The sequence below is a fragment of the Symsagittifera roscoffensis genome, chromosome 7, assembly GCF_963678635.1.
Source record: "Symsagittifera roscoffensis chromosome 7, txSymRosc1.1, whole genome shotgun sequence".
NCBI classification, from domain to species: domain Eukaryota; kingdom Metazoa; phylum Xenacoelomorpha; order Acoela; family Convolutidae; genus Symsagittifera; species Symsagittifera roscoffensis.
In genome coordinates this window covers 50,312,563-50,339,674 of record NC_087068.1, presented here as the reverse complement: position 1 = coordinate 50,339,674, position 27,112 = coordinate 50,312,563, and the positions used below count along the sequence as shown (strand labels likewise).

Here is a 27,112-nt window from a genome sequence, read left to right as displayed (position 1 = left end):
CGGTTGATCATGGAAGCTTTTGGTATGGTATCTTTTGTCCTGACACCTATTAAACACCCCATTTAATTTTTTTAGAAACTCAACAATTTGTCCCACTTTTGCTAGTGGAAACAGCCATATCCCAGTTTATCGATCTTGTAAAGTCTTTCCAAGATCATGGAAAATCTTGAATTATGTGTTTTGGCTGGTGTTTTCAACCCGTTTGTTATCACCTCAAAAAACTGTGAAGTACAAAATATACTGTCATGGTCTTGGCTGTCTTGGTTTGTCAAAAGCTTTTGGCTGCTATTAGGTTCCCAAAAACTATTTTCACAAACGACGAGAAAAACTGGTCTGAAATTTTTTCTTTTCAGTATACATAGCAAAATACTTTTTTTTCAATTTTTTTTACAAAATATTTTTCCTTGAACTGCAATATATAACTTTAAGCAAGCTTTTTTTGGAGTTTCGAAGATACGGTTGTAGCATATTTAGAGAAATTGGTACGCGCTTTTTTTCTTCTTTTCGTTTGTGCCAGGAAACTATGCAAGGAGTTGTTAAGCTCAGAGACCATTCTAAAATCAATTGTCAACGGTTAAAAAAAAGGCAATTTTGAGTACTCATTTAATGACTTTGGTTGAAGGGGCGGCTTTACACTTGGTGGCACTAAGAGGCACTCGGTTCATTCAAGTCTTTGTGTTGATAAAAGAAAATTTTTTGTGAGAACGTTTTCTGATGTCTAGCAGACCATTTTTTTGATGGTTTACTTAAAACCTTTGATCATTGCATATCTTGTCATATTTTTAGATTTGAAGAAGAAAATATGTTCTTTCGTTTTTCTTTCCTTTTTGCTATTTTTCTTTTTTTCTCTTTTTACTCCAATTTTTATTTAAAAAATGACGGATATTTTTGCTCAGGCTGCTTTTTTTCAGATAAATTTTTGCTTTTTAGCAAATAATTATCGACTAAATTTTTATAATCAGTCTGAAAAATTATGATACCTAGAGCTCGCAAATTTAAGTAAAATTTTTTCACCTGTGGTTTTTTTCCAAAATAACTGTAGGGGTTTGACTTTAGGTCAACTTTGACAACCATAATTCGAATTGGGATAATTAACGCGCAAGATAATTCGCCCATAAAAGAGTAGGCGGCAAATTAAATAAATTCAAACTACACTACAGCAATCAGTTTGCTCTTAATAATATGTATACCTACGCAAAACTTGTCTTTTTGTGGTTTACATAGCTTGTGGGGATAAAACGAGTCAGTAAAAACGTATAAAAAACTATTTTTTTTAAATATTTTCAAATAAAAAACTTTTGATTGACCATAGAGAGCAGTCTGAATATTAAATACTTCGTCTTGATACGAGCAGTATTGTTTTTCTGACCTTCAAAAAATGCGAGCGAGTACTTGTGCACGGAGTATTTTTTCCTCAGACAATTTTCGTCGCTTTAACAAGCTATTTTTGACAGAACTTGAATCAGCCAAAAGTTATCGTTGTCCTGAGCTACCTTAATAACGTTATGCAAAAAAACTTGACGTGGTGAACTTTACATAGCGTGTGAGGGAATGATTTTCATTTAAGAAATCCTCAAAAAAAGCATTTAAAATGAAAACTACATAGACCTTAGAAGAACAATCAGGGCTTCGCCAGAATATGAGCAGTTTTGTTTTCTTTCAAATAGGAGTCCCTTTAATAAAGCGTCAATTTTTTGTTGCTTATATAGCCTTACGCATACATGATCCTTTTGGCAGTGAAACCTTAAGTTTCGGTACTTTTTTTAAGCTTCCATTCCGGTCTAGCTGTTATTTCAAAAAAAATGATATTTAAATAGGAGCTAAAACCCAAAAAATATTGGTTATGGGGTTATAATGAATCACATATATACCAGAAGAGGAGGGCTATTCTCATGCGCAGAAGATCAAATCCGCCAAAATTCTCAGCCAATCAACTCCTTTTAAACTGTCCGAGAATGACTGATTTTATCGCTTATTTCCTATGAATATATGAACACTGGATTCTGATTGGCTGACAACATTTGTAGTTTTGATTGGCTGCTATTACCTTTGTGTAATGTCCACTCACCCGCTTTGCACTGTAGAAGGTGTAGAGATAGAGAAGGAACTGGATGAGGATTGGAGTGGCGAAGAAGACAAACATGTCCAACAAGTCAGACACCCACTCCGACACCACCGGGTACGCAAAAGTGCACCAGTTGTCACCTGAACAAAAACAACAGGAAGGGATCAAGTGCACCAGTTGTCAACTGAACAAAAACAACAGGAAGGGATCAAGTGCACCAGTTGTCACCTGAACAAAAACAACAGGAAGGAATCACATCCCCCCCCCCCCCCCCCCAAATAGACCAAGTTAAGATCCTCCACCCCAACGCTTAATTTAAATTAAATTTGCTAAGCGCTGCATGTAAAATGCTCGATTCTGATTGGCTGAAAAATCCCAACTTAGAACCAAGTTAACATCCTCAGCCCCCCCCCGCCCCCCCAAGCCGTTCCACAGAAAGGTACGGAATTCCAACCTCTCCCCTTAACCCCCTCCGTAATACAACTTCACCCTTTGCCCATTCCGCAACACAAAATCACTACTACAAAACTGTTGTCAACTGCAGAAAAAAACAGATAGTACTAAAACAGTAGCATATCAGACCAGTTGCATCAGTTGCCCCCTGAAAGAAAAAGAAGTTTGGCTCTTTTTATACGGCACAAGACCCATCGTTGTGGTGTTGTGAAAACTCATCACTATGCTTGAATCGGATTGGTTCAAATTGATTAATACCATACAAAATCTGAAGCCTCATTTGAAGCATTTTTGCTCAATCAAGGTTTTGGTAATCTTGGGCCGCATAACAGAAAAAAAAACGGAAAATGCGTCCCATTATAGTCGTCAGCAAACTCCAACACCTCCCCCCCCCCCCCCCCTCTCCTAGCCCTCTCCGTAATACAAAGTCACTACCACCAAACCAGTTATCCCTGAAAAAGAAAAGAAGTTTTCCTCACTCCCCCCCCCCCCCCCCCCCCCAGCAAAGTATTGCCCCACCCCATAATGATAAAACTAGAGTAATTTTTGCCCCCCCATGAGTTGTCTCAGTTGTCCCATGAACAAAAACACATATTATAAACGCAGAGAACCTTGAAAGTCTTGAGTCGCAAAAATTGGCTCTTTTTCCTTTTCCCCCCACCTCACTCAAACATGAATTTTATGCTCTAACGAGTGGTTTTTCAAGGTTAATTATGAAGACCAAATATGTTTGTCATGGCCTAATTAGTCTGCATGTCAATTTTCATGACAATCGGAAGAAGCGAACAGTAACTTCAAATATAAAAATTTGCAGGTGGGGGGGGGAAGGAAAAAGAGCCCAAAAATTAGCTTGCAAAAAGTTTTTAATTTCTGTTTTTGATTTTAAAAAATTTGTTTTTAATTTTTTTTTCTTAAATCAGTTCGGTCGGAAAATTTTGCGCTACTTGCACAGCAACCGACTATTCTTGTTCCGAAAATTAGATGATTCTTGGACCGAAAATTAGATGTCGTAAAATAGTTCCAAAAGCAGGACACTTTGGATAGTGAGGGAGTAAAACTCCTGAGTGAATGGGAGACCCCAATAAAGCTGCTCTTGGCTATATGGCCATAGTTAACGGTCCCTACCTCTGGGATCCATAGTGTGGAACTTCAACAGAGCCACTGCCACTGTCAAACTGTACACTGTGAGGGTGAAGATGACCTTGACTCGCATGCTGAAATGAAGAAAAAAACTTCAGAATTGTTTTTGGCTTTTTAGAAATTTCAGAAGTTTTAATTTTCCTTAAACTTTTTTCATGAAGTTTTAGGAATCGGAACGAAGCTTTTTTTTCATTAGGCTCGTAGAAGCTATTAACAAACGTATGGAAAAGGTTGAGTTGTATTTGTTTATATCTTAAGTGAATATTTAAGTGCTTCAATGAATTTGAATTGAAGCGGAAAAGACTATGAATAGGTGTTCAAAAATACAATGAAAACTTACATGTAAATAATTCGTTTAATCGGATATAGTCTTTATAGTTGTTTTCTCTATAGTCGTTCCTTTTTTATTTTGTCGTTACAAATTTTTCTAAAGCTGAATTAGAGCAATACAGCATTTACATGGTTGAATTGTATGGCTGCCAGGTACTTTGGTGGCGGGATCATTTGAACTATTTATATGGCTCAAAAATTTAACAAAAATTTACATGCTTACCGAAAAAAAATCCATTAAAGTTTATGGGCTATTAAAAAATCTGGATCTACTTAACAATTGCCCCCCCCCCCCCCCCCTTTTAAGAAAGGGGAGGGGCAATTGTTAAGTAGATCAAAATAACGCATTTTTGACCAATCAGATTGCAGCAAAATTCGAGTTTTAAATATAAAGCTCTAGTGCTATTTACTGCTTTTATTAATAGGGGTGGCAATTCTTAAGTAGATACCAAAGGGAGGGCGATTGCTAGGTAGATCCAAAAACAGGGTTGGCAAAAAAGTGTTTTTTTTTAGAAAAAAAAACGTTTAAAACGTTTAAAACAAAAAAAACGTTTAAAACACTGTTTTTTTTCAAAACGTGTTTTTTTTCTATATTCTCGAGAGAAAAAAAATGCACAAAAATAATTCAATTATCTTTGAGTAATCTCATGCAGAAAGCAAGTTTCCCAACTTTCTCTGGTCCCAATTTGTTCCTCAGATCAGAATGAATCGTAGCGGGTTTCACACTTTTCTAGCCACTCTCTGGCTTCGGGTCCAATATCACGAAATTTACCAAGTAAATTCTTCCAAATTTCTACGCAGGCATGTGTGAAGTTAATCCATTTCAAACCTAAACTTGAAAAAAAACACAAAAAAAAACACGTGAAAAAAAACGCCTGTTTAAAACAATGTTTAAAACATGTTTTAAACACCAGTTGTTTTTTTTCTGCCAACCCTGTCCAAAAATCAAACTATATTCACTATTTGAACAGCACTTGAATTAGTTTTAAACAAGATTGTGTTACCAGTATTAACCTGAGAAAAGTTTGTTTCAAAAAGGTGTAATTGATAATAATGAACTTTTCATAACACAGGAACAGTAAAATGTAATTGGAGGCCGTAAAATTGATCACAAAATTGCAAGCCCGCGGAATGCATTGGATGAAGTAATTTTCAACTGATACAGCTAGAATGATTTCTTTGATTATGGTAATGCCGATTATCACTGTTAAATCGATAATAACGAGATTAAGAATGAAAAAGTAATTTGTGTTTTTGTACAAACGGTCTGCCAGAATATGCGATAACACAAAAATATTGGCAAAAAAGCCAACGACAAGGCATAAAAAGTAAAACTTATACCACAGAATTACTAAATAATCAATGAAACTAAGCTCGGTATCAAAATAATAATCAGAATTGTTAGATAAATTGGAAACAATACTCATTTTGAATTTTTTCGAAGTAACCAATCTGACTGAAATTGATAAGTTGATAAACCTGGTGAAATTTAATGACCCTAGGTGAGATAACTTAGCTGAAGCTAAAGCAAATTGGAGCGGTAAAACTATTTCACGGGTGAATGCTCTTGGTGTTAAATTCCCCGAGTGTAATTTCACTGATGTAATTTGAACCAGTTTGTTTTAATCCAACTTGGCATTTGGAGTATGATGAGACGAGAAAATGGGCGAAATGTTGAATTTGAAGATAGAAACTGGCAAAATAAAAGCTAATACCCCCCTATGCGCGCATCCGCTGAGCACAGTTGATCAATTACCTGGGTCTTTTTCTTTTTTCGGTTATACACCTAAACGGATATTTTTGCAGCTCAACTTTTCAAAAGGTGACAATGAAACAAGTGCAACTATTGTTGATCGTAATTAATGGATATCCGGGCATTGAAGTCACCGGAAAACTTGTATAAGCTCAACAAAAAACGCAGTTGTAACGCATTTGGCTCATGTTTTGTAAAAAAAAAACATATATCAAAAAATAGAAAAAAGAACCCGTTCGAGGCAATTTCAGATTAATTCTTTTATTTGATGAAATTTGCTCAATCTTTGGATATTTTCGTTACGAAAAACTGCTCTGTATATAATCTCCAGATATTTCCATGGCCAAATAATCCTTTTTAAGAATCAATTTCCTTTGAGTTCAATTTCCTGAGCTTCTGATTATACCACGCTTGTTTTACATCTACGAGATTAAAAAATGCCCGTGAAAACAATTGTTTCTTACATTTCTATTTTGGATTGCTGACGCCCTTTTCATTTTTCTGTTGTGTATCAATTGGCAAAAAAACTAGGCATTCAATTGGTCCCAAATTTCACGAAAAAGGATAAATAAGTAGGAAAGAGTCTTCTGATCGGTGGAACCTGATCTAAACTATATTTTATGATTGGATAAATTAAATGTTTTACCAATGTAAAGTATTTAATATTAACCAATCATGATCCATCTAACTAACAACCCACTTATTTGTAAGTGCTGAAGTTACTTGTAACTTCAGCACCAGAGAGATTTGAATTTAACTTAGAAATTAGTTGGACTCTCCCGAGCACTTCAGCAGCCGCAATAAACCAGTATACCCTAGATCTATTGAGCCTAGCAGAGACTAGTTAAACAACCTGAGACTAGATAGTATAAGAGTAAGATTAGGATCGGTATTAGACTAAGAAGTTGCACGAATCTATCCGGCCGAAAATAAGATAGCGTGACGAGCAGACGGTGTACCCTATCCGAAATTACTCTATGAGTTATATACAATAGTCCTAACTCATCTGGTGCGACCATAAGTCTCGAACAAGACCTTACTAGATTAGAATTAACCAAAAATAGATTAGAAATTAGACAAAAACATTTACAAAATGTTATACGACAATAATTTAATTGAAATGTCTCTCCGACTCAATAGATCAGAGCCAATATTCCGAACCATAACAGAACTACCCGGAATTGGAAGAAGACCTCGAACCAAAGACGACATACGACAAAGTAGAAACTTGCCGTATAGTTATATGATAGTTCGGCAAAAGCCAGAACAAACTTTTATATTTCGAATACTACTTGCAATGAATTTAGATTTCCATTTGCAAACATAAAACCTTGAAGTTACTCTTCAAAATCATTTCAGGCGCTAAACAAAATTAATATTATACAATAACAATTGATAAAAAGATCTTAGATCGTTTTCCTAAAACTCTGCAGTATTATACAAAACATGTTTGAAAAATATTTATTGGAAAATAAAAATAAAAATTAGTAGCATGACAATAATTGGTTAGTAATCATAAATCATCCTGTTGTTCCAGCTTCATCATCTAAAACATAACAGCAATCATAAACCCACTAACATCATCAAAACACTAAATCTTTCCTTTACACACATTTAAAATTTTATTAAAACTTAAATTCACTTAATTTTAAAACCAGATCATCAAGGCTTATCCTTGGATCTTAAATCATTTTCTACTTAATTAAATTTTAAATTTGATCATCAAGGCTTATCCTTGGATCAAACAGAACAACTTTGTTCTCCCCCACCCACTTAATTAGTGTCTAACGACCTCAAACGTCGATTCACTACCCAACCCTTTCTAAAGACCCAAGACTAATAGAAATTTTTAAACAAAACTAATCATTCAAATTAGGATAAATAGTGAAGAACTTCGGTTATTCATCCTTCACTTGACCCCCCCTCTTACCAGACCCAGGATAAATCTTAGACTTAGTAAGTTTAAAATAGTATCTAACGAACTACTCGCGTTCTAATTATACCTGAACCTTGTGGATCGATTTACTATTCTCCAACCCTTGAACACAATCACTACCCCTAAGTAAGATTAAGTAAGTTAACACCTTAGCTTATACTAGTCACGAGAAAGTAAAAATCATTCTTCGGAATCGATATACTTTTCTCTCCAACCCTGAACAAATAGACCCAGGTTAAGCTAACCAAAAAATCGTAAGAACTAACAGTTTAAGAAAATAAAAATCATTTAACAACCTTTGCATCCGTCATTCTAAACCTTATGTCATTTAAAAACCTAGGAAATAAACAAACAATCGTTTTACACAATTGTGAAATAAATAACAAAAAATACGACCTTGTAATCACACCTCATACACAAACAGTTGGATACATTCGCACAAAACGACAAACACTAAAGAGGAAAATAATAACTAAACAAAGACAAATAACACGAAAAAGATTTTCAAAAAATCGAAACGCATTTTCAGAATCAGAAACCAACAGTTTAGACGAACTTTACAAACTAAAAGAATCAATAGATAAAAATTGCCCACTTCACGATCAACTATATTTTTCTGACTCAGAAACAACTTCAAATTCATCAAAAAGAGGAAAAAGAAGAATAAAAAAGCAGTATAAACACAAACCAGTACATTTATACAATTGGAATCAACCAATTCGACACATTAATAATTACATATTAACAGTCATCGAACGAAAAAATGAGCTCAACGCACACCCCAGGTGACGAAACCCCAGATGATGATGAAATCTTTCCTTTTATAGTAGATGCAGATACTGATAGAGGACAACACATATTTTGTCAAAATTTACTCGTAAATTTATTTGAACCCGGAATCAGTCCATGTAAAACAGAGTTCCTCGATGTAAAAATCAAAAGACAAATCATAGATCACTATCTAAAAGATATATGCAACATAACACAACAGTATGGAATCTACTCTATAGAATTCACTTCCCCAAACCATAATAATAGAACATATACTATTCAAACAGACGATCTTGATTTAGAATTTTCAAAAGTTTTTTCAGAATATATAAAAAGCATCCAATACCATAACTCACAAAGAGCAAACTCCATTTTCACCAATGAAGTTTTCGCAATAATATATAGTTATATTTCGATATTAGAAAACGAAATCCCATTAACAAATGTCTCACCGACAGAAACATCTAAACATTTAAGAGTACGACATGAAATCACACTACTCTCTAGTTATTTAAACATCATTAAAGAAAATTTCACGAAAGACGACGTTTCACAACATACCAAACACGATTTACAAAAAATTTTGGCATGGTTCATAATAGATTATTTCACACACAATATTGATTTAATTGCACAAGCAAGAAAAAATTTTAGACCCCAAAATTCGAACGATGATACCGCTATCACAGAACAATCAGATTATGTTTGGGACCCCGAATGGTCTCATCCCGCATTTATAAGCTTTCCACACTCAATCTCAAGTCAAGCAATAGGTACAATATCTTACATAAGAGATTATGTAAGAGTAATACCATTAACAATTGATGCAACACCATTAAACTATAATACATTTTTACCCGATACACAAAATAATAGTTTAAACTCTACAGTCATACACAACGAAAACCTCAATGGAACTAGGAATCTTACTCAACAAGATATCCAGACACCATCACACTTCATAAATGAAGAAATTGTACACACAACAACTACACAACAAAGTATTTCACCAATACGCCCAAATTTAACAACACCAAGAAATACAAATCCTTCACAAACACAGGTAACCTTACAATCAACCGTTAAACCTTCGGTTGCCCCTAAATATTCACATATGGATTACCAAACATACAGACCCATGACAATACCATCAAAAACACGCAAAACATTCACTAGAAACAACTTTGCAGACCATAATTATAATTATACACATCCATCAAAAACAAATTATCAACCACAAAGGAATTTTAATCAATATACAAAACCTCGAAACTGGGATAACCCAACGGCCCAATATAATTCCAAAAATTTTCAACCAAATCCTCCACAGGATCGCAGTGAAAATTACCCATTTTTTCAACAAAATAAAAATAAAAAACAAACATCTTATCAAATGGATTATTTATCCTCAGATGATGATTTCTTACAACCAGATATATTTGCACAAAATACTCAAGAATATCGTAGACAAGGAATACAGAAAACATGTACAAACCATAGAAATTTTTCTCCACAAACAATAGATGCACAACATCAACAACCAATTCAACAACAAAATCCAATTAATACACAATCTTTTCAACCAATTCAACAACAAAATCCAATGACTGCACACTCGTATCAACCATCACAAATGCAAAATGAAATACCACTCCCATATTATCTCCAACAACATGAAATAACAAGAAACCAACTTTCAAATTTTTCTCAAATGCCAAATGCAGCAGAATCATTACAAATGACAATGAATCCATACCTTATGGGTGGATCATCAATAACATCAAACAAACCCTTAATGGTTTTCACAGGAACAGACCCTGAATACTCTGTAGAAGATTATTTAAATGCAGTAACAGCAAATTTGATTTTAAATATAGGACCTGAACCAATTAATACGCCACTACATCAAAACTGGATACATCGACGCACAGCGTTAATACAAACAACCTTAGATGGCGCAGCCCAAAAATGGTTTTCAGTACTACCTCTAGAAATAAAATCAAACTGGAAAAGATTTACACAAGAATTTTCAAAAATGTTTGACTCCGAAAGAAACAAACAACAACAAAGAGTTTTATGTAATGAAATTCGCAGATTACCAAACGAAACCATCAAGCAAATAGCAGTACGAATCGAAACACTAGTTCGAAAAGCATATTCATTAAATACACATGACTATAAAAACACAAAGATGACAGAAATCTTAATGATGACCTTAACACCACAATTAAGGAAAATAGCAATAAAAAAGAGAGCATCTCATCCTTCTTCAATTCGAGAACCCGATTTAGATTTTCGAAAACTAGTAGACAAATTAGAACAAGCAGAAATCACGATGAAACTAGAAGAAACGGAAAATCTGAAATTACAATACGTTAACAGAATTGAAACGACTCCCACTAATATTAATAATATACAGGAATCAGAAACAGACCTCGTTGAAAAAATCACTGAAATACTCAATATTTACGAAAAGAACCCGAACTTTAAAGGCAAACCATCTTTCAAAAAATGGTGTAATTATTGCCGACGTTACGGACATAGTATTTCCGAATGTAGACAAAAACAGCAAGATAGTCAAAATAAACCTCAAAAATACAAAGAACCAAATAAATCATTCTATCAATATATGAAAAAAGATCAAAATCTACCAAACAAAAATGTATACAGCAACAACAGTTCAGGAAAGCCACTTCCGAACAATACAAGTTATACAAGAAATCAATCCCCATATAACTCAAGTTATAGAGGAAGATCACCAGAACGAAGAAACACGAACAATTCATCACAAAATCACTACAATAGACCAAATAGTCGAAATAACTACTCCAGATCAAATTCAAATACACAACGATTTGTTTCTAGATCTAATTCCCAACCAAGAAATAACTACTATCCAAACAACCAATCACGAAATTCATCATACAATAGGAATAGAAACTACTCCTATAATCGAAATAGAAGTTATTCAAACAACCGAAACCAGAATTACCCGAACAATCAATCAAGGAATAACTCATATAATAGATCGAACTATAACAGACAAAACAATAATTACCAAAACAGATCGCGAAATAATTCACAAAATCGACACTCAAGTTATAATAATCGTTATAGAAATTATTCCCAATCACCAAACCGGAATAATAATCACTATAATAACTCTAATAATCGTCATAGAAGCAGTACACCTAAACATCAAAGACAAATCAATCAAGTACAAGCTAACCCAGAAACAACATCAGACCCCCCAGGTATTGATGACACAGTTACTGATACGTTACAACTCAATCAAATAAATTGTACATCATCAGATTCAGAAAGTGATACAGAAAACACTCTTTCTATCAATATGATAAAAGTCGAAAATGACTATGAATCTGTCATATATGAACAACCTTTTCCATCACACATATATGAAAATCAATCAGAATTTCTTCAAAATTATTACACTACACCCATAAATTCCACACCAACAACGCAAGAAACAAATGCAAAAAATACTACAGAACAACCCAATCAAAATGTCAAAACAAAATGCTTGAATACAAACCACATCTACCAAAATATACAAAAAGAACAACCCAAAGAAAAAATCTGGACAATACCATTTCTCTTAGAAAGCCCAAGAAACAAAGAATTTCAACCACCAGACCTTGAAATAGATTTTTTAATTGATTCAGGAGCAGAATCAAACATAATAAACATTCCCACATGGAATGAAATAAAAACTTTACACCCAAAGCTAACACCTCTTGAAACCTCCAGTAAGCTAGCAACAGCACAAGGATCAACATTGATAAACTACGGAAAAATCCAATTATTTCTCCTCCCCACCAGAACAATGGAACAAAGCAAAATTTTAAATAAGCCATTTAAACAAATATTCCATATCACTGATATTAAATATAATATCATTGGAATACCATTTATTTCGAAGTATATACCAACAATTAACATCCTAAATAGTAAAATATTAATCAAAGATAAATATACAAAAACAAAAGAAACATCCTTAACATTTTTTCAAAGATTAAATAAACAACCACCATTCTTTTCAAAATTCTATCCGATATTTAACCAACAAAGAAAACACCTGAAACCACTATCAGGAAACATCTATAATTTTCAATCAAACAAGTTCACCAATATGATAAAGAACAAAACAAACAAAAATTTTATATGTCAGATTTTGAATTCAAACCTATTCATAAATTTTTCAAAATCACAATCTCTTCAATAAAATATTTGAAAAATTCGAATTCAGATATTATTTCCTTACATGTTTATAACAACACACCTTACCAAGTAACATTACCTTTAGGACTTTTAGGATATTGTGAAACCAACGCTACAATATCACCAATACACGAAAAAGCCTATCGCGTAAATAATATACTCCAATTACTAGATATTTGCCAATCTACAATTCTTAATGAAGAATTATCTATAAATAAAATAATAAGTAACGAAAACAGAAATACGGATTATTTCACAAAAACTCCATATTTCAAACCTACATTCAACATAAGTAACTACACAGAGGACCAACAGAAATTTTTAACAATGTTTAATTTCCAACATTCACAAATAACACAAGACGAATTCGAAAAGTTAGCCAAACAGCTAATTGAATATTCATCAGTCTATGCAACATCAAAATTCGATGTTGGAAAAATCAGTTCATCACTACATCTCCCATTAAAACCAGACGCAGTTTTCAAAAAACAGAGAGCAAGTAAAGTACCAATTCACTTACATGATAAAGTAAACAGATTACTCGATATTTTAGAACAGTACAATATTATATCACCAGTTAATAAAGAAGAACAACCAAAAGGCAACACATTCATCAACCCCGTTATCATTCTAGCTAAAGGAGAATCATTAAAAATCGTTCTCGACGCTAGATACCTCAATTCACTCATAGATGAATCAAAATGCAATTGGCCCATCGAACCAATACAAGTTATTTTAACAAAAATAAACGGCAAATACTTCACAACCGCCGATATGAATAGTGCATACAATCAAATGCCACTAGATGAACAATCACGACGTTTAACACAATTTGTTATCGGAAACCAACAATATGAATTTAACCGCTTATTCTATGGAATATCCATAGGACCAGCAGCATTTTCAGCTTTTATGAGCAAAATTTTTAGACCACTAATACTCAAGAAAAACGCAATCACCTATCTAGACGATGTTTTTATGCAATCACAAACAAAAGACGAAATGTTCAAAGTTTTAGAAAAATATCACCAAATACTTCAGAACGAAAATCTGAAGGCCGCCCCCGATAAATCACACTTCTTTTTGACAAGAGTTAAATTCTTAGGACATAATATAGAAAGAAAAACAATCACTCCATTGAAATCACGCATTGACGCTATTCAAAAACTTCAACCACCAACAAATAAAAAGAAAATCCAAGAATTTCTTGGAATGTTAAACTTTTTAAGTAAATATGTTTATAAAATGCAATTATATCTACGACCATTTTACAACATCCTTAGACAACAAAATAATTTTGAATGGAATACAGAACATCAAGCACGATTCGAAGAAATAAAGAAACTTTTAACTGAACAAATTTCAAACACAATTCCAGACCCTGATCAACCATTTTATGCAATGTGCGATGCTTCGAATTTTGGCATCGGTGCAGCACTATTACAATCACATAATGGTACAAATAAAATGAACCTCATATCAGCAAATTCTCGATTATTCACTCAAGCAGAGCTACGACTCTCAACTCTAATGAGAGAATGTACAGCCATAATATATACACTGACAGAATATGAATTTCTGATACTTGGATCAAAACATCCAACAGTTCTATTCACAGACCATAAACCAATCATCTTTCTCTTTACACAAAAATCTAACCCAAACCACCGAGTTTACAGATTTCAACTAATTCTAATGAAATTTCCAAACTTACATATAGTTTGGACTGCAGGAAAAAATCTTGCATTACCAGACACCTTAAGTCGAAATACACCACCTGAATTACTTACACGAAAAACAACAGTTGAAATACCCAAAAACATAAAATTCTACCTTGCAGAAAACGAAACATCACCCCGATTAGAATGCAAATATGCAGTTAAAACTGATATTGAACAATCACAAATAAATAATTTACAACATTTCCCACTTTATTTAGATTGTCAAAATAATCATTATGAAGTTGATTTACTTGGAACATCAACTTTCAAACCAATCCCATATTCTCAATGGATAAAAAATAACACCCAACAAAAACGAACAAAACAACACCCGCCTAAGAAAGACCATTTTCCACTAATTGAAAAAGAAGATTTAACTGATAAAATAAATTTATCAGGACCACAAACAAATGATTCAAAATACACAATAAATCAAGTTTTTGACCTTCACGACCCACTTGATACAATACCCTTATCTAAATTCGAAATTGAAAACATTTTTCTCCCTCCAACAGAAACAATTACAATTTCAACACTAAAACAATACCAGAATCTTGACCCAATAATTCGACAACTAAAATCATGGCACAAATATAAAACTAAACCTAACAAAGCAGATTCAACCATACTAGGCAACAAGACACTCCTCCGATATTTTCGCAAATTTAATTACACAACAATTAATGAAACTACAGGCCTTTTAGAATACAACTTAAACGAATCCATAGTCCCCTGTCTTCCTTTAAGTATGATTCTCATCGCTTTTAATATTTCACATACACAAAATATTAAAGGACACTCTGGATCAGAAAAAACATATTCAAATTTTATACAAAATTTTTACTTCCCAAATGCACCAATCTGGATAAAAGTACTATGCAATGATTGTATAATATGTCAACTAAATAAACCTTACCCAAATCAAAAACAAATAGCACAAAAACAAGATTTTAAAGGACAAAGTTTATACTTTAATCATCGTATCTCATTTGATACTAAAGGACCAATTTCACCCTCATCAGAAGGAAACTCCTACATTATGGTAATTGTTGACGCATTTACACATTATGTAGCATTTAACCCAGTACCACATTGTAACGCTTATTACGCTTACACAACACTCTATGAACACTGGATAGCAAAATTCGGACTACCAGAAATTTTAGTTACAGACAATGGTACAGAATTCATAAATAATGAAATAATAACACTATGTCATTTATACAACATTAAACACAAACCACGTACGTCTCATGCACCTTGGACAAACGGCTTAGTCGAAGGTATGAACCGTTCACTACAAGAATATCTTAGATGTATCATCAACGGAAATGATACAAAATATACCGAATGGTCAGCAGATGTAAAATTATTTCCCTTAGCATATAATTCACAAATTACGACAACACTAGGAATGTCACCATACGAAATGGTTTTTAACCAAAAGCCACGCAAACCAATAATGTTTACAGCAAATTCCCATAAAAACGCACAAGGTTATTGTAAACCAAATAAAGATTCAATTTGTTATAACCTACCTTTACATACACACGATGAAGATCATTTTCATCACCCACAAATTCTTAAACTAGCCTCCGGTACACACACCGAATGGATTTTAAATAGAGATAAGAAACACAATGAAATTTACCAAAAAATAACGAAAAAGTTATTACAAAGACAAAACATAAATGAACAAATCAATTCACGTTTTACACCAGCTTCCGATTTAAAAATTGGAACATTTGTTTTAATACCTAATTTTAATACTCAAAAAGGAATTTCTAAAAAATTACAACCCCTTCGAAAAGGACCATACCAAATAATTGCAAAACCCACTGATGTCACATATAAAATTACCGACTCAAACAAAAAAGAAATCGTTCAACATCGAAACAACCTATTACCTTATTACCCAAAAGAATACGCACTCCGCGAATTAACCCAATTATATTCTTTCACAGGATTAAAAATCATTCAAAATGAACCACATCTGAAAAACACAGAACAAAATGATAACCCCACCGAAAATCAAAACACAAAACCAACCGCCACCAAAAACAATACACAAAACCATAAAGAATCTCCAAAACAAAGAAAAAATAGAAAAATGACAGAACAAATAATACCCCAAGAAGAAATAGACAAATCTGAACATAGAAAAACAACAAGACTCCGAAATCAACCACGTAAAAACTACAAAATGTTCATCCCCCAATCTAAAATATTAAAGAAAGTAGAATTTAAAAAGTAATTTTAAGATTTCATACTTCACAATCTTGAAACCTCCGTAACATTTTTCATTTCAATTTTTCAAAATAACATGCTCACAAGTACGCAATAATTCTAGTTCAAAATAGACCAATAGGATTCATCCAATCCGCCACTTTCTCTAACTCAAACTAAGATCAATTAGACGAATAATCTAGAACTCCAGGCACATCTCTAACTATAACTTTACGACCTCCAGGTCAAAAATAAGCAAACCACTCCAACTTGACAACTAAAATAAATATCACCATAATACCGTACCCCTCCCTTATCTAATAACCCAAAGATCAACAATATTTCCCCAACTCAGACCACGAATACCCCCAAAACAAATTTGATAACTTAGCCTAAAGTAACAAAATGAAGATTTAAATTAGCCTAAAGTATAAAAATCTCACCATACCCCGGATCATTTGACAAACAAAAATAAAGAAAAAGACGACCTCCCAGTCACCATGAAAATTGCCCCCAACAATTTTTTACAAAACTCAACCCACTTGTCAAAAAACTAATAAATAATTCGACCACACTAGAAAATCGCCTCAAACAGCAAAAAATATTCGACCAAGAGATCATTTCTTAAATGCTCTTCTCTCAAACAGTTGCTCAAATACTTATAAATTTTAAACATTTTTTTTCAATACTTGAAGCCTTTATAATATTTCTTTTTGATATACTTGAATATTTTCTAATAATCCTAATCATTTTTTGTAACATTTTTTTAATTTTCTACACTATACTCGAACTATTCCTCCAACTTTCCAAAACCCTTGAATATATCCACAGGTACGATTTTAACAACTTGTCTAGATGATACGAACAATTTTCAGTAGAACTGATATTTTTTTATTGTTTGTAATTTTCATAGCATTCTTATCATCCCTCATTTTGACAATATGTAAATGTATAAAGAAAGCAATCTTCACATTTGCTCTAGCAACAATCCTTCTAATTCTTTTTTTGGAAGAATATTATAATAAACACAAAATTTCTCACTAAAGTAATAATTCAAAAAACTATCAAAAATTGCTACCCAACAGTCACAGAATCAGTCTTCACCGACATCATCCCAAGATAACCAAACACCACCTTCAACTACTCAAAATCCTCAAACATCTACACGAATTTCTTTTCAAGACAATCCATACACTTTTGAAGAACGACATGCTCGTTTATCAGAACCACTAGAACCAGTTCAACGACAAGCACCTTTAAGCGAACCAACATATAACCTATATCCAACACTACCACAAGAACTAAGTAGAATAAAAAATTCTAGTCAAAACCAAAATACAGTCGAAATAAATAGACAAATTATACATCCTCGACGAAACAGAAATTTTCAAACTCCCCGAGTTCATTTTGATATACCTCAATCCCCATCACAAAACACTCCAGAAAACCCCATTGGTATATTACCAGAAACCCCTACGCTTCTTTCACAACGTAGCACCTCAAGCCTACCATCAGATTACTTAGGTTCAACACCAACATCTGAGCAAATACGTGAAAATCCCTTTAACCCCCCAAACCAGGCATCACGATTTCCATATTGGACTACACATTCATTTACACAAGGTGAACCAAATTTAGTCAATGACCCCATAGATATTTCTACGGATACAACAACATCCTCATCACTACCAGAAACATTATCACTACCATCAACACCATCAATAAGCCAGTTTTCACCACCACCCTTTAACTTAAATTTTCCAAATAATCTCGACGCCAGATATCGAGAACAATCATCAATAAATATTCCTTTAAGATTAGATTGGAATACATTCACAGCACCTCCACCATTATTTGGACAACATCAAGAAAGTAACCGCCTTCATAACTGGGCACTTAATAGATTACAATATCGCCAAGATATTCACAACGATATCCGTGATCACAATATTCAAATACTCCAACAAAACAGTTTACAATTAAAGTTTGAAATCACAGTTAAGTTAAATAACATTACCCAACATCCCTACCCATTAAATCCACCTAACATAACAGCTCAATCACTACCACCACCGTTTATAACTACTGAAGTAATAAATAAATACGACAGATATACCAAAAACACAATTGGTTACATTACATTTTATAACCCATACTCAGGATTATCATACACATGTATATTCTAAAATTATTAATTTTTCTCCAACTCCTTTTTCTAGTAATCTCAAATCAAAACATAAACCCTTCCCCTCGTACAGGACCACAAGATTTATTAGTAACACATTACGATTGTGAAGAAAATGAACAAAAAACACTACATAAATATGCAATAAATCAAGTATCACAATGCGAAACAGAACCACAAGCTATAGAAACCACAGATGTAATAGCAACACTCTATTCAAAAGCCCGAGCAACAACAGTTACAGGTTATAAATTCACAGCGACATTTTCCGAAAAGAAAGTACATTGTTCACAAGTCTCCAACGGCAACAAAAACCGACTTGACCATGAATCATTCTATCAAAGTAATATAGAACGTCTTTTACATCTCAATCCCGACGATTGTAAAAATGAATTACTTAGACTAAACATCACACAAAATAAAAACTCCCAAAGAAAATTAGTTAATTTTCAAGTTTTTTCAGACTCTGTACATCAATCACAACTTGAAAGACACCAAGGACATATAAAACTAGACGAAAAATACCCGTATAACGGCGCACACGGACGATTAACCTATGACCTACATGATAAACATTGGATACCACACATTGGTATAAATGACCCATCAAACTGCAAAGCAGACACAAAAAATAAAGGATACCAAGAAATAATGTTTTTCGATTGGAAAATACAACTCGAAAAAATACAACTCACACGAGATTTATCTGATAATACAATGATCTATCAAGGAATCCGACTACCTTGTAAAAATGATCAAGGATATTGCGACCCTACAACAAGAACACAAGCAACAATTGTTTGGTTCCCCGAAGATACATGTACAACATTTCAAGTAGCAAAAATACACGCTCGTATGATAAAATTTCACGAAAAATATTTCATACAATCAATTCCTTATGAACAAGTCCATCCATCACGAAAACTAAGTTCTAATTTTAGAAACATTGACAATATAGAAAATAAATTGACACGTTTTCAAATATATCAAGAAACAGAACTTGCATGTAAATACAGGAATCCACTTCACAGAACACAATACTCTGAAATATTAGTTGAATACGAAAAAGGATTCGACATGACCACTGGAAAAGTAAAAATCGACCCATATGCCACAGGTCATCCTCTAAACGAAGGAACATCCTATATACCAGTTAATTTTGAAAAAAGCAACGGACAACCTGGTGGACATCTAAAACCTTATGACACCAGAAGCACACGCTTACAAGAATTATCACTAATGAATACTACATATTTCGGTAATATCCACTATGATATTCATTTAGATATGAAACTAGATTATACAATTAGCCGAATTTTTCAAGAAATGTCACTCTCCGAATTAGAAACACTACACCAACTATGCGAATTAGAACGAACACAAATATTACAATCACTTGCACTAGCAGTATTAAAAATACCCTATGCAGGATACTTATTATCAGGAAATAGATCAAATTTTTTAGACTACGAAGGAAACATCTTATGGTTTTATACTTGTACCAAAAAAGTATCACCACTATACGTTTTTGAAGATAAACGATGTTATAAAAGAATCCCTATCTTTTATAAGAATAAAGTACATTTCGTGGATACACTTTCACGAAGAACCTATTTCTGGGATACCGCAGTCCCATGTGGATCAGAAAATAGCCACAATGTAGTACAACTAAACCCTGATGAAAATAAATATTATCTTCTCACTCCATATCCCACATTAATGCAATCACTCAAAAAATTTTCACCAGAAAGCATTCGCGCTATCGCTCGAAACCCAAATATAGACTTACAATCAATAGGAATCTATTCAAAATCAGATATTCAACATCACATTAGAAAGAATAACAGCACAAATAAAAGAATATAACACAAAAATAGCAACACGACAAAATACATACGACGAAGAACATAACAATGTCGACACACAGCCAACGGCACCACAATTACCACCCCTACCAAATAACCATCCACTATCCCTAGTCCCACGATATTTTCGAAATTTAGCCATCACACATAATCCAAATTTTCGACTCAATACATCGCAAAGTCCCGTCCAACATATAATAACACATCAATCACAAGATGATAATACTTATGAACAAATTATTGAACAGCCCCATACCACCGCTTTTCAATCTCAAAATAATAATTTTTTTAGCCCACGATGAGCCGCCAACTTGGATCACTACACCGATCAAATTCCCATCCAACCAATCTTACCTCTCCAATCCCAATCATACCACTTTTTGCTTTTCCGCCACCCGATTTTCCATCTAGCAATGTAACATCAGGCATGAATTCCGACACTAACTCACATGTTTCAGTTTTATACTCCATCTCACAGCTAAATAACCCGAATATTGAAACCCCCGATGAATTTGCCGACTCAGAACCATCCCCATCCAATAATTTTCATAACCCTTCTAATTTTTCTCAACCTCCTTTTCAACCCATATTGTCCAATAACCCTGACCCAATCACTCCCACACCCTCTTATGCTTCCCAAGTTACCCCAACCTATTCCTCATACCATTCTGACCAATCATCTCATTCTCCAGACATCCCCCGAATCTCCCCAGAGCTAGATAATTTTATTACCCTCCAACAACAACCCTACCACCTTAACACCCCGACCATAAACCAAATCTCCTCCACTACAAATTCATCCAATCCCCCTACACCCTCTTCAAATTATACTGAATCATTAACACCATCATCCACATCCACTATATCCTCACTAAACACTAATAGAGCTTACCGCACTTTTAAAAGAAAATTCCCCAACCATCCTTTCCCAGCAAAACCAGGAACAGCCCGTGAATACATCAACCACCCCCAGCATACTAACACTAAAGAATTTTTAGCTATCACTTTACCCTCGTTTCCACAATACACCTTAAACACCCCTCACGACGCTAACGAAACACGCAACTTTGTAGATGAATACGTTTTAATGCCCACTCTCTCTTGGACCTCATACTATCATTTCACTAACCCTCTTTTCTTACCTTTATCCAACACTTCCATCGATATAGAACGAAACAAAGACATGCTATATCGACTAACTACACCACTAACCGCTAGACAGTTTACTTACGTTGGATATAAAAAATCACTAAAAATACACACTGCACCTAGAGCTAATGAATATACACTAGAATACTACGATCACAACATCATCAGAGCTAACCAAGATCAATTCTTAGACGACGATCGCTTCGCTAATCCACAAATCACCGAGAAATTTTTCATCAAGACACCATATGTATTTACACTAAACATCTTCGACCGAAAGTTTGATCACATTATTTCAGAAGCACTAACAAACACACAAGCATACGAAAGTTTTAAAGAACGCTTCCAAATATTTTCACTAACCTTTCATTTCCTTGCACCACACGAAAGAGATTTGCACTGCTCACATGATATTATGTTGCGCACTAAACAAACACATACATACAGTTACTATCGTTTCATCCAAAATCACTTTGACCTCCACACACCCTCTAGACAACCACACCATCGTTTTCAATTCATCAATTCAAAATACACTTCACCGTATTTCCTAAATTTCACATATTGTATTAAAGACACTAACCTCCATGGTATTCTTCGTAATTATGACCCCATAACCCAAATGTACATTTTCTGCCCCATCACCAAGACCTTCAACGCCGAAGAATCCCGACCCTTCCTTATCCCGCACGAGTTTGTACAGCCTATAGAAATCCCAATTTTAGAATTCATCCACAACACTAAATTTAACCACAAATTATATAACTTAATCCAAAACACACCTTATGAGTTTGCAGTAGGCACTGAAGAACTAACCACTATTAAGGCACTTCAATTGCTTTGGCCACTGCTCCAGACTAAAAATATCATCCGCATTCTAGCTAAACTACTAACCACTTCAGAACTAATTCACGACATCTTCCCCCACGGTTTTTCCCCCGATGACTAACAGGTAAGTATGAATTAAATGAATATAACTAACTAATTGAAATATTAAAAACTCACCATACTTTATTCATGTTTTCTTTAGATTTTTAGCCTTCATCCGACAATCACCTACAAAAACCACAAAAGACAAATAAAAATCGCAAATTTCATCAAACAGATTTCAAAAATTCTATTAATCTCTTACACTTATAAATTAATAAATTTAATACAAATGCAGTAAATTCATCTATAATATTTTCCCCCAAAGCAGTAAATCTAATTATGATGAAAATTTGTATCTTAAAACTCCTCCATAACTAGCAGTAAATTTCCAAATTCTATGCAGTAAATTAATAAAATGCAATTGCAGTACTAACCTTTTGATATTTTCATTCATTCGCACAGAAATTCTATCCACACTCGCACAGCTCGCCCACGAAGAATTGTTTAAAATAATGAATTTCAGTTTCAAGTTTTCACACTCAACAACTCTAACATATAATAACATGTTTCAAACTTTCCTTTAACCCGGTTGGAAAGGAATCATATACTAAACAAAACTAACCAACGCAGCTTACTAAATACCACAAATCATAGAATAACAGCATGACTAAGAAAAGGAAACCAACGGTACCCAAACCGGATTAACCCAGTTTAAAACTGGATAATTTATTCTTTTGAGGACTATTATAAAGTCTAAGAAAGAAATAATAAAACACAAAAAAGTCGAAAGACAAACCCATACCACAAACAATTTGCTTTTTGAAAAAAGGACACAACCAACAAAACATAAGAAAGACCACAACAAACCCAACATAAAACGTTGTCACATAACAGGACCCCTCACAAAAACCGCATGAAATCATACTCCCACTCCTGGCCTAACCCACCAGGAAGGACGTCCTGAGCATGCTCTATAGCCGGCCTAACCCACCGTGCTACATCCACGCTTTGTGACCACACCTCTATTTTTAATAAGAGCTACTCAAGTGTGAGTAACTCTTCAAAATAACCGATCTAAAACAAAAAGCTTTTGTGAAAACAACTAACTAAAATCATTATTAAAAAATATTAAACTAATAAAAGTTTTATAAAATATAAAATCACATGATGCAATATATAGATCAGAATACAACACCAAGGACGAACATCAAAAGACAAGACGACCCCACTACACTCGAGAGAGAATGACCAACTACAATCGATATGCCGCTCACAACCACAACTCAAAGGATTTAGAGTACGACTTGACCTCGCAGAAAAGGACTTCATTGAACTAGACCAATGACCACCTCGATGTTCAAGTATACGTACAGATCCGAGTAACCAGGCATCCCCTCCACGCACAATCTCCACGCCATTCCCAAGCTAGATCAGACACAAAAGAAGTTCTCCACGAAGAACAGAAAAACCTGACATAGCCAACCATTCTGAAATCAGATTTGAGTTTGTTGCGAAGACTTAGTCGTTGTCACTAGAAGACACAACGTCTTATGTCTCTAACTCCAGCTTCCTGGAACTTCTTTAACAAAAAAGGAAACAGAAGAAATAAGATGTTCGCCAAACACCAACTTCCATCATACATCCTTCGAATTGCAGAAGAACTATTCTAAAAAACTCTGTAAAACCCGGATGGGTGGAACCTGATCTAAACTATATTTTATGATTGGATAAATTAAATGTTTTACCAATGTAAAGTATTTAATATTAACCAATCATGATCCATCTAACTAACAACCCACTTATTTGTAAGTGCTGAAGTTACTTGTAACTTCAGCACCAGAGAGATTTGAATTTAACTTAGAAATTAGTTGGACTCTCCCGAGCACTTCAGCAGCCGCAATAAACCAGTATACCCTAGATCTATTGAGCCTAGCAGAGACTAGTTAAACAACCTGAGACTAGATAGTATAAGAGTAAGATTAGGATCGGTATTAGACTAAGAAGTTGCACGAATCTATCCGGCCGAAAATAAGATAGCGTGACGAGCAGACGGTGTACCCTATCCGAAATTACTCTATGAGTTATATACACCAGTCCTAACTCATCGGGGCTAAATTTATCACACGGTAAAAATCAATTAAAAATTCAATTTTATCAATTCTGTCATAAAGGAAATGGGCTGTTTGCTATTTCGGGAATGAATTTCCGAGGAGATTTTTCACTAAAAGTCTTTTTATTTGAGAGAAACACTCCCACAATTTACAGCTGCTACGTCAGTGAAAAGACAGTATTTCTCGTTACAAACTCTGGAAGATCTTACTTTAAAAAAATATAATACAAATTCTGGGGAATTCATGCCGAAAACGCAAACATCCAATACCTACAAATATAACCTAAATCAGGTGAAAAAATTTGTAAAATATATGCAAGCGCAAGTTCACTAAATAGGCAGGCGACCATTACAATTAACTCGTGTAGAATCCGCGTTTTCTCTCTATATATATTTTGTATCTAGCGAAATTTTTGACTAGCTATTTTTGGTTTCAGAGGAAATATTAGCCTCAATTTTGATTGAGCAAGCTGGAGAAAATAGAATCAATAAGAGTCAATCTATAAAAGCAACAAAGTGAAAAAATATATATATATATATATTAAGCCCACTCTTTCTTTATTAAGCTAAAAAACAGAAGTTAACGCAATTATTAAAAGTGAACTAATTCGATATACAGACTCGCTTGTTTATTGTGGTTCGTCGGTTTAATCGACAAAAGCAAAACGCAAACTCCTCTCAAGGCTGAAAATTCCCTATTATACTGCCTTCTGATAACAATTTCTCGACTGATACTATCAAATTTCTCAGCTTCCTGTGGTTAAAATACAATTTCCTCGAGCTGAAGATTGAAGGTAGCATGTGATTCTGATTATCAGGAAACAAAATGTAATTTTTTATACAAATTTTCCACAAATTAGAAAAAATTGAGCTTCTGGGCTCTTGAGTTAGTCTGGGATACCTATTTTGCTTAATGCTTTGAGCTTTGAGAAAAGGTCTAATTCAGGCAAATGAAAACTGATGATGTCGAGATAGTATTATCTATACTTTTTTATCAGTAGGCGGGAGCCCTCCAAGTTTTCAGTTTCAAGCGTTAATAATTGATTGTATCATGATTTTAGTACCAGTACTTCTAAAGTATTTTTGATTTTTGGCGTAATTTTTGATTAACTAAGAAAAGCCAAAAATTGATTATTATCAACTTATAATTGATATTCTCATTCTCTTTGCGATTTATTGTAATTGTAATTGATTATGATTTACTATATTTTTTGTTTTTCGACATATTTGTAATAAATTATAATCAAATAATTTTAATCTATTTTTTAAAGTTTTTGTTGTTATAAAAAGTATGTCACATTTCATTTTATTTATTTTTTTATTTTTGACCTTGCATCATCTAAATTGCTTAATAATGCTGTTCATAGAATTTAAATGAAACCATTTTGGTATTTTTTATTTCAATTCGAATAAAAAATATTCCTTGTTCGGTTTTTCTTGGTTACGTTTTTTTCAGGATACACATTTTTTGTTTTCTTTTCTATCATAACATGAGTACATTGCTTAAACTTTTCTAAATTACTTGAGTTGTTTTTCACAAAAATGGTTGGAATATTTCAAAAATAAAGGGGAAATCTTTGGCCTTTTTATATTTTTGTTTCAAGTTAAAATTATGAACCGAGAGGTGACGAGACGAGGTTTTGCATTTCGCTTTTGACTGCAATGTAATTCTCCTTTAAAAAATTTCTTTTGACTTTCATGATAAAACAATTTTTCTAAAAATTCCAAGACTATAGAGTACAATTTACTGGAAAATGTCACGACTATTATCGATTATAAATCTTTTAAATAACAAATAATAAATTTTGTGATAAATATAACTGATTTCAACTATCATAAAATTTACATATAAATTCGTGATTTATAAGGCTTATACTTGGACGTGGGTAGCCGTTGCATTAATAAATTTGACAAAAGAACGAATAGCTGTTGCATGGACGAATAATTCATGCTTCAAATTATAAATAAAAACTAGCACACACACCGTAGTTTGAAAAACTCAAATATTAAAAAAAAAAAGTAAAAAGTACTATTTTTCGGAAGCTTTTAAACTTCGCCGAAAACTTCCCTGTCAAATCTGACATTAAGGGCTTAACCGAAAGAACAGGTAATTGAAAATTTCCAGCATGAGCGGCTGCACTCCATCTTTGAAAATTTGAATGTTTTCCGAAGTTTTGAGTTCTCTCAAAAAGACCCCTGCGAAATTGACAAATTGAAGACTAGGGGCTCAACTCAAAAAAATCGGTAGTGGGAAATTCATTTGCTTGTTCAGCTACACCCTAATTGTTGCAGAAAAAAA

General features: G+C 33.6%; 1 protein-coding gene across 4 annotated transcripts in view; it reads right to left on the bottom strand.

Annotated features, from left to right (window-relative positions):
* LOC134851603 (uncharacterized) overlaps window positions 1-27,112 on the bottom strand; it is a 155,262-nt gene that overhangs the window by 4,782 nt on the left and 123,368 nt on the right. For 2 of the 4 annotated variants that reach the window (XM_063867749.1, XM_063867748.1), the window contains 2 exons: window positions 3,644-3,732; window positions 2,069-2,205 (listed from right to left, as the gene is read on the bottom strand). In XM_063867749.1, the coding sequence (XP_063723819.1) occupies window positions 2,069-2,205; window positions 3,644-3,732 (226 nt within the window). Of the gene's footprint in view, window positions 1-2,068; window positions 2,206-3,643; window positions 3,733-5,002; window positions 5,939-6,205; window positions 6,331-27,112 lie in introns of those variants that run through there. The other 2 variants (XM_063867747.1, XM_063867746.1) reach the window with 2 other exon arrangements.